The sequence below is a fragment of the Elephantulus edwardii genome, unplaced genomic scaffold, assembly GCF_000299155.1.
Source record: "Elephantulus edwardii isolate Elephantulus edwardi_28Jun2011 unplaced genomic scaffold, EleEdw1.0 scaffold00046, whole genome shotgun sequence".
Classification (NCBI taxonomy): Eukaryota; Metazoa; Chordata; class Mammalia; order Macroscelidea; family Macroscelididae; genus Elephantulus; species Elephantulus edwardii.
The window spans coordinates 1,094,813-1,109,627 of NW_006399796.1; the positions used below are offsets into that span (position 1 = coordinate 1,094,813).

The 14,815-nt window shown below is 42.0% G+C and overlaps 1 protein-coding gene across 1 annotated transcript in view; it reads left to right on the forward strand.

The window, feature by feature from the left end:
- Positions 1 to 971: 971 nt before the first annotated feature.
- Positions 972 to 14,815, forward strand: part of LOC102874817 (tumor necrosis factor alpha-induced protein 8-like) — a 50,644-nt gene continuing 36,800 nt past the window's right edge. Inside the window, exon 1 of the mRNA XM_006885988.1 lies at positions 972 to 1,044. Coding sequence (XP_006886050.1) covers positions 972 to 1,044 — 73 coding nt within the window. The remainder of the gene's footprint in view (positions 1,045 to 14,815) is intronic.

Genomic DNA, 14,815 nt, shown 5'->3' on the forward strand with positions numbered 1-14,815 from the left:
TGGGACAGGTGTATCAGTGGCAGCTTTTGTCTCTGGTGCTCCAAACCCTACAAAGTTCTGATTTTCTCTCCAGGGGTTTGTCCTGTGTGAGTAAATGACAGGGGCTGAACTAAGATCCGTCCTCAAGGTTCTCCAGCCTCTTTATGTTACCAGCATTTTAAGTTTGAATTACCACCTTCCCTGCAATTTTATCTTTCATTGGTCGCAGCACGCAGAGGGTAAAGCGTTCTTCGTTTTAAGATCTTCTTTTCGTGTAACTGCTGGGCAGACTGGGATTTGAGTTGAACGTGCTCGCCAGGGACTAGGCTGTCTGTATGAGTAAGAGGCTCAGTCTGCTTTTAATGTGCCAAGGTAAGGGTAGGAGGCAGCTGATCTTATGAAGACCCGCTCTTGGGCTCACTCCCAATGCTTTGTGAAGCTGGTCCTTAACATCCACGTGGCCAGTACTTTTGCAAGTAACATGCACAGCTGAGCAGCGTTTAAACTCTTTCTTTGTGTGTAAGATCTTGGACAAGGCAAGTCAAATGGGTGGGGGAAAATGGATCACAAAGATGCAGAAGCTGCCCCCCCCTCCCCAGTATAAGTTTTTAAAACAATAGGAAACCACAGAGATGAGACTCATTTTACCCCTACTGCATGCCTGTTTCAGTTATGTGTGTAGACCAGCACCAAGCCGCTGCCTCTACTTGCGGGGGCTGCCTTCCCGGCCGCGGCCCCACCTGTGTGCGTGCGCAGGGCCAGGTCGCCTCCGCCCAGCGACCGACCGAGGCGCGCGGCCCCGGGGGCGGACTCCTGCCGCGCAGCCGAGACGCGATTCGTCACCGTTGCAGAACTTTCCTCCTGAAAAATCCCTGCACCAGAACCAGCCCTCCCGCCCTGGGGAGGTTTTGATTTTAGTGGCTTGCCTTCCTTTTATTTTCTGACTGGTGCGAGTTTTTGCCGCCGAGTGGATTTGCCACTCCGCCGAGTACATGTCAGCGGTAATCGCCCCTGCAGCCAGTTATCCTGACACCATGTACGCAGAAGCAGAGGATTCCAAGGAAGGTAGGATTTTTGATTCCTCTCAGGAGCCGGAAGACTTCTGCGGAGCAGGAAGGGAATGTTGAGGATGGATGGGAGTGGTAAGAGTGAACTGTAGTAGATAACTTTGCCGCTTCTCTGCGCCCTTCACAGAGTGGTTGGAGACGGATTTTGCGGGGTTGGATAATACCCATCGCAGGATCTGTTCTCACCAGACAGTGATTCAGACTGTAGGGGAGAAGGAATCAAGACTTGGCTCAGCCAGCCTACTAAAGACCGTTTGTTAAATTTTTCGAGAAACAAAACAGTCTTGATCCAAGAATGAAAAATGGGCTTAGGAAGAGGCCTCCTACTTGCATCAGGACAGCCGAAAGCTGGTCGTCTGAAGACAGCAAGGAAGCCTGAGTCCCTTGAAAAGGATTTTCAGAAATTGAAAACATTGTGGCTCCTGCCAAAAGGAGAAGCTGAGGAAAGGATTGAGAAGTGAAAGGACTTTACTTTTGAAATAGGGGTTTTCTCTTTTAATGGTGGGGTTTTTGGTTTTCGCTCCCCTGCTGGCTTTTCTGCATTGAGTTCATTGGGGGGGTGGGCTTGGGGGGACCTTAGAGATGTGAGGGGAGCCTTGTGCAGCTTGAAACTGAGGAAAGTTTGTCTGTTTTTTAACTTTACCAAAGCAAAGGGTTTCATTTACTCCTAACAGAGACCGGGTGATAGGGCTGGAAAAGCTCCAACCCAAACACAATTATACGCTGGTGTGAGTTTGGGGAGTTTATTTGTGTGTGAGTGTTTGTATGCTTTGTTTCCTGAGTTTTATGTACACAAAAGTTCTCTTGTGAGAGTGTAGGTGGTTGGGGAAAATTAAAGTAAGAGGAGGGAGCCTGTTCAAGATTGTGAAATTCCTTTTCTTTTGAAGGATCCTCTTGGGGAGCTGTTAAATTTTAAGTAAACCATTGGGGCTCTGGCAGCCAGGGAGAAGGAAGGAACCTGGTTAGGTCTTCTTTTGGTAGACGTCAAGAAAGGAGCTCGCTTGCAACTTGTCTAATTCATTGTTTTACATACTCTCCACCCCAAGTAAACGCTCTGGGTTTCATAATGGAGCATCTGTGGGTTGATGCTAACCTCATTATATTATGCTGTGTGAGGGACGTGGTCATTAAGAAGGAGGCTTGGTTAATTGCAGTATGGTGTGTGAATGAAAAAATGTGAACTAGGAGAATTGAAGCTCAGTGACTGAATGTTTCCTTGCTATCGCCTCTGTCTTGATGGAGCTATGTGTTGATAGTAGTGTCAGATATAAACAAGGTAAACTCTGATTTACTCGTGTTTTAATCTGTAGTGAACAATTTTACTTTTTTCTTCCATCACAACAAAGATTTTGTTTCTAGGTGTAGCTAGCATTTTGTCTTCTCCGAATCCTACCACAACTTCCTACAAAACCAAAGCTTCTTAAAATCCTGACAGCGTACAGTAAACGTGGGAACAAGCACAGGCTTACTTATGCTTACTTACTAATCTGTTGTGAATGGTTTTGCATGCTTCCCCCTACAACAGTCACTACAGACGAGTAAGTAAACACAATAAGCCCATGCTTACATTGTTTAGTGGGTAATCTGTCCATGGTTGATGGATATTTTTCTAAGTCTTTATATCCCATGTACTGTTTACAGTCACTTTCTCATTGTTTTGATTCCGACTCTCTTGATTGACCTTCAGCTGGGTTTCCAAGGCTATCAATTCCATAGGAGATAGTTCATTTTGCTCTCTCTCAGAGCCACTAATAGTTGTTATGTACCTTCTTGGGTAAAACCAACCCACAGCAAACTCTCCAGCAGGTTTTCATTGGCAGTAAATCTCATGGGAAAAGATTGCCTGTTTTTCTCCCTCAGAGCAGCTAGTAGATTTGAACTGTTTACTGTTGGAATGGTAAGCAACTCCTTATCACTAAGCCACCAGAGCTCCATTAGAGCCACTAGACAAGTGTATACTACATACTTCAGGATGCTGCCACTTTTGTTTTTACAGAGAGAGAGAGAGGTAAATGTGAATGTTACTTCAGTTTTTACAAAAGTTCACCATTGGATTCTTTCAACTCAGTTCTAGTTTTGCTTCAACTACTTTACACTTAGGGATTTCTGGTGGCAAGCGATTAACTACCACTGAAAATCCACTGGAGGGTCTGCTATGGATCGGTCCCAACTCTACAGTACACAACAAGAAAAGTTCGTAGTGAGTTGTATTGCTCACCCAGCAGAATGCTTGGTTGTGTTTTGGCTTTTTAGGCCCACAAGCTGGTGTCAGCAGATTCGACTTGCCAGATTTAGCTAAAATGAACTATGGGCTCGGGGGTCTCTGGTTAATAGTCAACCAGCATTTGGTGGGTGTGCCTGTATTTAAAAAAGGTGATAGAGCCCTTGGACCATAGGCCTTTGGGCCAAGTGTTAATTGATTTTGGGATTAACATTCTTTTAAGTGGTACAGCAGTGGTCTATTTGCTGTACTGGGAGTAACTTGAAGTTACTCTGATGCTGAACCCTGTGCTGTAGGTGTGTCAAACACCATAATCATTACCCATCATGGACAGTGTTTGGTGGAGCTACCATATTGATTCAGGTTTGGAAGCAGGAGTGGCGTCCACTTCCTAAAATACATGCCTCGGGAAACTCTGTGAACATAGAGAAATAATGATAGTTATAAATCAGGGTTCAGGTCTTTTGTTCACAGGCTCGCTATGAGTCATACTGATGGCAGTTAACGACGACAACAACAGTAGCTCAAGGGAACTCTGTTGAACTAGTGGTAAGGAGCAATGCTGCTATTCCAAAGGCATGAAGAAGTTCGACTGTCAGCTGCTCCTTAGGACAAACATGTGCAGTCTCCTCCCATGCAGTTAAACTGCCTCTGAAAGCCTTTTGCAGGTCAGCTATGAGTCAGTTTCTACTTGACGGTATACAACAACAATAACAAGTGGTACCACTGGTAGACTCAGACTTAGCAGCGGCTCGCTATGGACTATGCCGCCAAAGATCCCGAAACATAAGGTAACTGAAGGAAACTAGAAACAGAGCAGGGAGAATTCAATGGTTAACTTTTGTATAAACTGCAAGTTGTTGCTGTTGTTATGTGCCATCGAGTCGCTTGCCACTCATAGCGACCCTATGTACAATAGCCCTAAACTCTGCTCTGTCCTGCCAATAGCACTGTCTCTGACACTCCCATCCCGATTACCCCAGTCACTGAATCAATCCACCTCATAGAGGGCCTTCCCCTCCTGCACCGTCCCTCCACCCTCCCAAGCATGATGTCCCTCTCCAAGGACCGGTCTCTCCTCACAACATGTCCAAAGTATGTTAGACGGAGCCTCAGAATCCTTGCCTCCAAGGAGCCACCCGGTTTAACCCTTTCCAGGATGAATCTGTTTGTTTCCCAGTAGTCCATGGTATTCTTAATACTCTTCTCCAGCACCACAGCTCAAAGGCATCAATTCTCCTTCTATCCTCCTTGATCATTGTCCAACTCTCTGATGCATAACAAGTGATTGCGAAGACCGTGGCCTGTATCAGACTCAACTCAGTCTCCAGAGCGACACCATTGCTCTTCAGTACTTATTTTTCTCCCACATGTATTTTCCTTCTTTTTTGGTAAGGAAGAGAGAGCAGCAAAAGGAGAAAGCAATATCATGCACTATGTATTACATACTTATCTAGCAGCATTCACAACCTCTTCTCCTTGCCCAGCTCTCTAATTACAGGCTTAGAAGCAATCTGCAGACTAGAATATGAGGTTCTTTCATGGACAACTCTTTACTTTTTCCTCACTTTGCCTCCACTCTTGTCATTGAGTACATTCCTCAGATCTGCAGCAAATTATCTGGATTCTGTGATTTTCAAAGCAATTTCAGAATGCTGTTTCATTTGAAATTAATTTGATGCTAGAGTTTTAAAGCGATTATATTAGGGTAAGATACTAAATATCTTGTGAAATACTTTAGCACTGAGGACATACTTTAGTAACTAGTTAGAGTCACTGAAAAGGATTAATAGAAAAACCTCTTTAAAGTACTAAAGAGAAAGGATGTCAGTTTAAAGACTAAGGTGCACCTTTTCTTTTTTTATTTTTATTTTTTTTTATTTTTTATTTTTGTGTGAGTGTACCGTCAAATCAGATCTGACTGGTACAGGAAGAGATTGTCCCTCCTTTTCCCGGCAGAGCATCTGGTGGATTCGAACCGTGTGCCTCTGGGATTGTATAAGGTGCACCTTTTCTAAGCCGTGGTATTTTCAGTTGCTTCTTATGCATCTAAAAGTTGGACAATGAATAAGGAAGGTATAGAAGAAAGACTGATGCTTTTGAATTGCGTTGTTGGCAAAGAGTTCTGGGTATATCATGGACTTGCAAAATAACAAACACATCTGTGATGAAGGATTTGCAACCAGGTTCTCCTTAGTGGCAAGGATGGTGACACTTCCTCTCACATACTTTGAGCATATTGTCGAGAGGCGCCAGTTCTTGGACAAAGTCATCATGCTGGGAAAGGGAAAGGGTCAGAGAAAGAGATGAAAACCCTCAATGAGCTCTGTTGACACAGTGCCTGCAAGAGTTTCATATGAAGCCTATACCTAGACAAAAAAACTTGTCCAGTCAGAGCAGGAGAACACTTCTTGGTGAAAATAAAAAAGATGTGTATCAGGGCTGTATCCTTTCCCCATACCTATTCAGTATATATGCTGAACAAGTCATTCAAGAAGCTAGACTTTATGAAGAAAAAATGTGACAACAGGATAGGAGGAAGACCTGTCAGCAGTGTGCATTAAGCAGATGACACAACTTTGCTTGGAGAAAGTGATGAGGATTTGAAGAGCTTACTGCAGAAGATAAAAAAAACTATAGCCTTCAATATAGATTACATCTCAACATAAAGAAGACAAAAATCCTTACCACTTGACCAATAGATGTCATCATGATAGATGGAGAAAAGTTTGAAATTGTCAACGACTTCATCTTATTTGGATCCACAATCAACATCCTTTTCCCTAGCAGTCAAGAATTTAAAAGACGTATTACATTGGGAAAGTCTGCAGTCATGAACCTCTTAAAATTACTGTTAAGCGATGTCAGTTTGAAGACTGAGGTACACCTGACTCAGGCCATGGGCTTTTCAATCACTTGCTATACATTTGAGAGCTGTATGACAGAAGACATATCGATGCATTTGAGTTGTAGTGTTATAGAACAGTACTGAATATCCCATGGACTGCCTGCCAAAAAGAACAAACAGCTATGTCATGGAGAAGGCACAAAGTGCTCCATAGACGCCAAGAAGGCAAAACTTTGTCTCACATACTTTGGGCATTTTGCTAGAAGGGGATATTCCTTGGAAAGGGACATAATACTAGGAAAGGTGGAAGGTCAGTGAAAAAGAAGACCTTTAATGAGATTAATTGGCCCAGTGACAGCAGCAAGGGGATCAAGTATGTTAGAGATGGTGAGGATGGCACAACAGAAGACAGAGCTCACATTTTTTGTTCAAAGAATGGCTATGAGTTGTATTTGACTTGACAGAACATAACAACAACGCTCCTGTAGTTAGCTTCCCCCATCCCCACCCCCATTCCACTCTGCATTGCGAGGTTGGGTAAAATTACCATGAACTAGTCACAATATCTGTATTCTGGGAAAATTGTTTTTGGATGTTTCATGCCTGATTTGCTATAATGGGAAATACTTTTAAGTCATTATTTGGAACTGCAGTGAGAGACTAGTATACTTTGTTAGGGGTTGAATCTTAAAAAAAAAAAAATCAAGTCAGATTCAGAGGTCCTTGGAGGCCAGCATATTTGTGTATGTGCATGAATGTAGGAGCAAATGACTGGGGATATTGTTAAGCCATCATTGCTTAGAATGCACTTGACTCCAGGCCAGGAACACTGAATCTCCCCCTTCGGTCTATAGCCACCTTCTTGAAGAACTGATTTCATTTTGGTGCTTAGAAATGAATAGGTGATTGTTAAACTAGTAAGCAGGGATGGAGGGAAATTACTCAGAGCTTTGAAAATAATAATAGTAATTATTATTATTATAAATTGTGTTTAAGTTGTTTAGGCATAAAATGAATAGGATGGTACAGGAAATAAAGAAAAAAGCCCATCTAATAAAAAAGGGGAAGATCGTTAAAAGAGGATATCAACAGTTTCCAGGGAGGGGGCAGCTTCCTGGGGAGATAGGCCAGTAGCCACATTTTTGGCATTTAGTTGCTTCCTGTTGAGAATAGCTACTTAATTGTGAAACAGTAGAAGTGAATGACTGTTAAGATCTCCGAAGACATTTCTAGTGCTGAGATCTATCACCTCTTTGCCCTGGTCATCATATCAAGAACAAAAACTATTGTCAAGAGGGGCTGCATTTTGAGGACTTGGCAGGTTGGAAGGGAGTAAGGACGGCACAGCGAGTGAATTCAGCTCTCTCTTACATTGTCTGTAATAACCATTTCTCCTCACCACTTCTTCCAGTTCTCTCATGCCTTTGTGCTGTTTCACAAAGAAAACTGTACCCAATAGATACCCCCCTCAGCTTCCTGACCTCTGACAAGTTCAACTTTACCCACACCCACTCTCCTGTCTGGGAAACAGGTGTTGCTTCTTATAGAGAAGGCCACTCCTCCCATCATCTCTTCGTGAGTTCTTGGTCTCCTTACTACACAATTGGCTCCAGGTCTTTTCTGGGTCTTTCCTCTCCATGTGTAGAAATGCACAAACTTCTTACTTCAGGGCTTTGGTACTTGCTGTACATTGGGGCAAGAGTATCTTCCTTTGCACCTCACTCCCTTTTCTGGACAGTCTCTGGACAGCTTCTCAGAGAGCCATTGCCTGAATGTCCAGTTTAATTTAGGATACCTGTTGCTTTCTTTCATTGCACCTCTTTTTTCATCTCTAGTATCCATCATATTTATAATTATTTATTACTGTGTTTGGCATCTATTGACCACGTGCTCTTTTTTATGGCATAAAAACAAAATTTAAGAGTAAATAAAAATAAAATACATTGAGGCCAGTCGACAAGGACAGAAATGGGTTACAAGCTGGTGTTCTGGCTCTTGAAACCAGGTTAAGTTGGAGGTTCGTTCTGTAGATTGACAATGTAATGCTAAAGCTGATGCTTGCCTTTGACTTGTCCTGTGCAATTTTGTACTATAATAAACATTTATTGAGCAAAAGTATCCAAAGAAAAGTTCAATGATAAGAAAGATGCAGTGTTCATTTCATACAGGCCTTCTTATTCTAAGTATAAAACATGCTAATATAATAACAGTGATGAGTTCATGAAGCCACAAGTAGACATTCGTTATACGAAGTATCATTTGTAAGATGGTATTTAAATGCAGAAGACCCAGGTCATGACGGATTCAGGTACAGAAGGAACTTTTTTACAAAAGTGAATAAACAGTTCCTCAAGCAAGTGTCCTGTTACTAAAAACAACTCTTAGACAATGGATTAGGAGTTGTTTCAATAAATCATGTGGTCTGTAACCTTCAGAAACAACCTTTATTGCTTCAGAGAAGAAAATTGATCACATGTTCTTGAGAGAAACTGTTTTATTTACCATTGTATCTCCAACACCCACATGGAAAGAGATGTTCTTTCAATATATGTAGAATGATTGAATAGTTTATTTCAATTCTAAAGACAATCCTTAACACTTTGTTAGCCATTCTCTTATCTCTCTCCTTTATGTTGTTGTTTAAAAATGCTCTTATATCAAAACAACTATGAGATATCATCTCATCTCAGTCAGAATAGAAAAATTTAACAGAACAGCAAGCAACAAATGCTGGCGAGGTTGTGGAGAAAATGGAACCCTTATTCACTGTTGGTGGGAGAGTAAAATGGTGCAACCACTGTGGAAGGCGGTATGGCGCTTTCTCGAAAAGTTGCAAATAGAGATACCATTTGACCTGGCAATTCCACTACTGTGAATATACCCCAAAGAAACCATAACCGACATCCAAACAGATATATGCAGACCCACGTTTATCGTGGCTATGTTCACAATAGTAAAGAGTTGGAAACAACCTGAGTGCCCATCAACAAATGAATGAAGCTGTGGTATATTCACACAATGGAATACTATGCTGCATTGAAAAACAAGGAACTCATGCAATAGTATACAAATGGGTGACCCTGGAGGATATTATGCTGAGTGAAATATCTCAGTCACAAAAGGACAAATACTGCATAATGCCACTGTTGTAAAACAGGACTGGCATTTGGGTTGCAGGGAGACTGAGAAAGAGGGGATAAATAAGGTATATTCATGGAAACAGATGAGGGAGAAAAGTGTTTAAAAAGGGATATGTGATTAGGTTTTATTGTCATGGCAGGAGCCTAGAACGAAGGCTGCATAGTGGAGTGGACCTGGGGGGAGGGATTGTAAAACAATGAAAGAATTTTTCTTGTACTTTTCCAAGAAAAGAGTAAACGGGGAGTGGGGAAGGGACAGGAAGAAAAGTGGAACAATGAATGAATGGAAAGCCAAAATTTCTGTAAATTTTCATTAAAATTAATAATCATAATAATAATAAAATCAAACTTTTAAAAATGCTCTTACACAGTATCTAGGAGTATTTGCTTGATTCCAGCTCATGGCAATTCCTCCATTGGGTTTTGAGATTGTAATCTTTAAAGGAGGAATCTCTGGTAGCCTAGTGGATAAGGATTCACACTGCCACCTCAACAGCAAGTCGTCTAAATCCACTAGCTTCTCTGCAGGAGAATAATGGATATTCTCCATCTGTGCAATTTATAGCCTCTGAAAAACCACTGGAGGATCAACTGTGAATTGGTTTAGACTCAAAGGCACACAACAACTCCAACGATCTTTCTCTTTTTTATTTTTTACTGGCAAAGAGATTGAGATTGTTCACAGCTTCAGTTTGCTCGGCTCCACGGTCAACACTCTTGGCACAAGCAGCCAGGAAATAAAAAAAAAAAAGTATTGCGATGGTAAAGTCTGCTGTTAGGGACCTCTCTAAAGTACTCAAGAGCAACGGTGTCTCTCTGGAGACTAAGGTGCGCCTGATACAGGCCATGGTTTTTGTAATCACTTGTTATGCATCAGAGAGTTGGACAATGACTAGGGAGGGTAGAAGGAGAATTGATGCCTTTGAGCTGTGGTGCTGGAGAAGAGTACTGAATGTACCATGGACTGCCAAGAAAACAAACAGATTCATCCTAGAGAGGGTTAAACCAGGCTACTCCTTAGAGGCAAGGATTCTGGGGCTTCGTCTGACATACTTTGGACATGTAAGGAGAGACAGGTCCTTGGAGAGGGACATCATGCTTGGGAGGGTAGAGGGACAGCGCAGGAGGGAAAGACCCTCTATGAGGTGGATTGATTCAGTGACTGGGGTAATTGGGATGGGTGTGTCAGAGGCAATGCGATTGGCACAGGACAGAGCAGGGTTTAGGGCTGTTGTACATAGGGTCGCTATGAGTTGCAAACGACTCAAAGGCACATAACAACAACAACAACAACTAGTTTATTTACAAAATTTGAATACCAATTCGAACAAATTCTTTCAATTTCCCCCACCTCCTCACCCATCAGATTGTATAACCCCATGATTAATTCCCTACCCTACACACCCACATCCCTCTGCTTCCAGCTTCTCCCACCCCTCCTGGATCCTTATACTCATTCTAAAATAATGGTTTTATACAATACAATATTTATCTTTGAGGGATGAGTTAGTTCACTTAGCATAATGGAAGCGACTGCCCATCTTCTTCCCATGCAGTGCCTGGTGGATTTAAACACCACTCACATCCTAGTTAACGGTCCATCATGTAATACACTTATGCTACCAAGACTCATTTTGAATGTCACAGATATTTTGAAATCCTAGGTCCAAACTGAGCCTATCAGAGCCCTGGTGGCTAGTGGTAAGCTCTGCTACAAGCCCAAAGGCACGCATTTCAAACCATCAGTTGATCCTTGGGAGAAGAATGTGTCATCTTCTCCTGTGCAGTTAACTGCCTCTGAAAACCTCCTGAAGGGTCAGCTATGAGTCAGTTCAGACTCTAAGACCATAACAGCAAACTGAGCCCATCAGTACTTATGCAATGGTTTCTCTGGGTCCCATGTCACCTTGAATCCATCCCTCCATAGGTGTAGCCGGGCCCTCTAAGTCCCTTGTTGGACTCTCAAGTGCTTGAAGTCAGACAGATCCCAAGGCTGACCCACAGATACTATATCGGCAGGTAGCCTGGCAGAACCTTCTGGTAGATTCCTCACAGTATCACTTCCCTTCCTAGTGATTATAGCTCTTCTGAGAAGCATATAGTCCCCTCATTCGATAAAAATGAGGATTGATACATGGTAGAATATTTTTTGTAGAGAAGATTTCTGTAGTTTCTATGGTCTTGGTTTATTAATATACTATAATTAAACAATGTAATGATATTATGTAGGGAGCTCTGGTGGCTGAATGGTAAGAAGCTGTGCTGCAATCCCAAAGGCACACATTTCAAATTCACTAGCTGCTCAGCGGAAGAAGGATGACAACCTCCCCTCATGTGGTTTATTGCCTCTGAAAATCTGCTGAAAAGTCAGCTATGAGTCAGTTCTAACTCGATGGCACAGAACAATGATGCTATATAAGCTGCCACCCCAGGTAATGTCCCTTTCTATTTTAACCTCATGCTGTGTGGCAGTATTGTAATGTCACTCTCTGCTAAGCATTACTTTACCAGGCTTCTCTCCCTTGCCCTGACTTTACAGAGGAAATGAGATGACTGAAGGTCCAGCAATTGGTGTGGCTGGCCTTGATGCATGTCCAATGCAAAACATCCGGAAGTGCTCTTACACAGTGGACTTGGTCATGATTATCTGCTAGTTCCTTGTTTGTAGGTGTTGCCCTTAGAGTGTGGCATCCAAAGAAGAACTGAAAGTGGAAAACCCATTTAGAGAAGGACAATGGACATCGCTGATAACCCAGCACTGTCTGACGCCCCCAGCTCTGTAAATCAAGATACACTGGGGAAATTTTTTCCCCTTCACTTCTAAAATTTTCATCAGATTGAATACTCATCACAGCTTCTATCCCCAAATTATGATTCCAGGGACAGCAAGATACGATGGATGATTCAGTAACCTGGTCCTGTCTGTTGGCAGTCTAGGAAGTGACTAATAAGTAGGTCGATAAAGTGGAATGTAGGAGCTCAGTACTCAGTGATCTCATTCCAGAATAATGTCAAGTTGCTAGCTTTGCCACAAACCTCTTGTCAATGTTGGTATCTTTATGAGAAAGATGCCAACAGTCTGGAAAACTGTGAGACAAGTGTGGTTATATACCTCTCATCATTTAGTCAATTGTTGGGTTTTTTTGTTGTTGTTGTTTTTAATTTTTTTTTTTTTATTATTTTTGTGTGAGTGTACCGTCAAATCAGATCTGACTGGTACAGGAGGAGATAGTCCCTCCTTCCCCGGCAGAGCATCTGGTGGATTCGAACCGTGCGCCTCTGGGATTGTAGTTGCAGCTCCTTGCCACTAGGCCACCAGAGCTCCCCTAGTCAATTGTTTTTAAAGTGGTAATAAAAACGTAATTGGTAAAAAAAAATAAAAATAAATAAATATATATATATTTGAAAGCAAGAGTGGCATCCTCTTCCTAAACAACATGCCTCCAGAAACTCTATTAAAAATGTTGATATTTTGTTCATAGGGTCGCTATGAGTTGCACTGGACTCAAGGTAATCAACCAATCAACAACAGCTTTGGGCTCATGGCCAGGAGAGATTGGTCCGGAAGCGTGGAGGGACAGCACAGGAGAGGGAGACCCCAGATGAGATGGATTGATACAGTAACTGGGGCGATGGGGGTTGGTGTGTTGGAGTTACTGAGACTGGCTCAGGACAGGAAAGGGTTCAGAGCTGCTCTACATAGGGTCACTATACATCACAGGTGACTCAATAGCAAATACTGTGAAGCCATATTCAATTCTTTATGACCTTCATATTCTTGCTGATATTTAGCCCATTACTGCACCTGCTGTGTCAGTCTGTCTTGTTGAAGGTCTTCTTTCCCACTCATCCTCTACTTTACCAGGCATAGTGTCCTTCACCAGTAACTGGTCATTCTTTTTAACATGTCCGAAGAACATAAGACAAAGTCTCAGCATTCTCTTTCCTAAGGAGCATTCTGGCAATACTTCTTCAAAGATGGAATTATGATTTCTATGGTCTATTTATGCAGTCTGTGGTATATTCCATATTCTTCATCAGCACCATAATTCAAAGGCATCAGTTCTCTCTCAGCCTTCCTTATTCATTGTGCAGCTTTCATATGCATATGAAGCAATAGAAAATACCATGACTTTTGTTCGGACACACATTTGTCTTTATCTGACGTTCTTGCTCTGCCTTGGCAAGATTTGCCCAGTGCAATATAACATTTGATTTCTTGAGTGCTGCTTTCACTGGTGTTATTTGTGAATACAGGCAAAATTAAATCATTCCAACTTTAAGCCTTTTCTCCATTTTTCATGACTTTGCCTATTGGTCCAGCTGTGGAAATTTTTATGTTAAAGTGTAATCTTTACTGAAGACTGTAGCCTTGATCTTTATCAGTACTTCCAAGTTTTTCTTCCACTAAAGTAAGCCAGGTTATGTAGTCCACACATCTCAGAAGTGAATGAGTTTTCCTCCAATCAGGATGCTGTGTTTTCTTCACATAGTCTAGCTTTTCCCATTATTTGCTAGGCAATAATGAGAAGGATTGAATAAGTATGGTGAACAGATGCGACCCTAACACATAGCATTCCTGATTTTAAACTCCAGCCTCTTGTGACAGCCTCTTCAGCTGTGTACAAGTTCTGCATCGATACTATTGTCACTCTGGAATTGCCAGTCTTTAAAATGTTATCTGTTGTTTGTTACAACCCCTGCCACCTGTAATAATAATTCACTGCCATCAAGTTTATTCTAACCTGTGGAAACTCTATAGGATGGAGTAAAACTGCCCCTTAGCATTTTTAGGACAGTGTGTCTCTATGAAAACAGACCGCTTCCATTTTCTCCCACAAAGCAGCCCATGTATTCTAACCACCGATCTTTCCATTTGCAGCCTGCTGTTTCATCCAGTGCACCACCAGGGATCCTTTACCTGTTCAGTCAGAGAAAAGGGCACTGAGTATCTTTTTGTAATTAAAATTTATTTTTCCACAAATACATAGTAGAATAATGATGATTTAGAGGGAGATGCAACCCTGTAGATCCTTTTGTCTAATCTCTTCACTTTAGAAATGATGAAACAGGCCTGGCCTCAAGAGGAAATCTCCAGGCTGTCTCTACTTTCCTCTCAGTGTATGCTTTGAAAACAAATTTTTTTTGCAAACATCCATAGATTTTAGCATCAGATCTTAAAGCAGAACAGAGCTGGTATGTTTGCACAGGTGCCATTTGGAGGAATTTGCCTCATGGAGCCTTAGTGGTGCAAATGGTGATGTGTTTGGCTGGCAATCAAAAGGTTGTCAGTTCATACTCACTCAGAAGCTCTTTGGGAGAAGGGTCTGCTTCTGTAAAGGTTTAGTCACAAAAACTCTGTGGGGTAGTTCTACTCTCATATGCATTTGCCTTGAGTCAAAAAGCAACTGGAAGGTACCTAACAACAGTGACAACAATCAGATGGAATGTTTGAGCAGATTTCCTGTTTCATTATCTCCTAAGTGTTAAAATTCAGGAGCATAAGAGATCATGCATTGTGAAGAAAGCTCTGTAAATAGATCCTATTAGATCCTTGCTT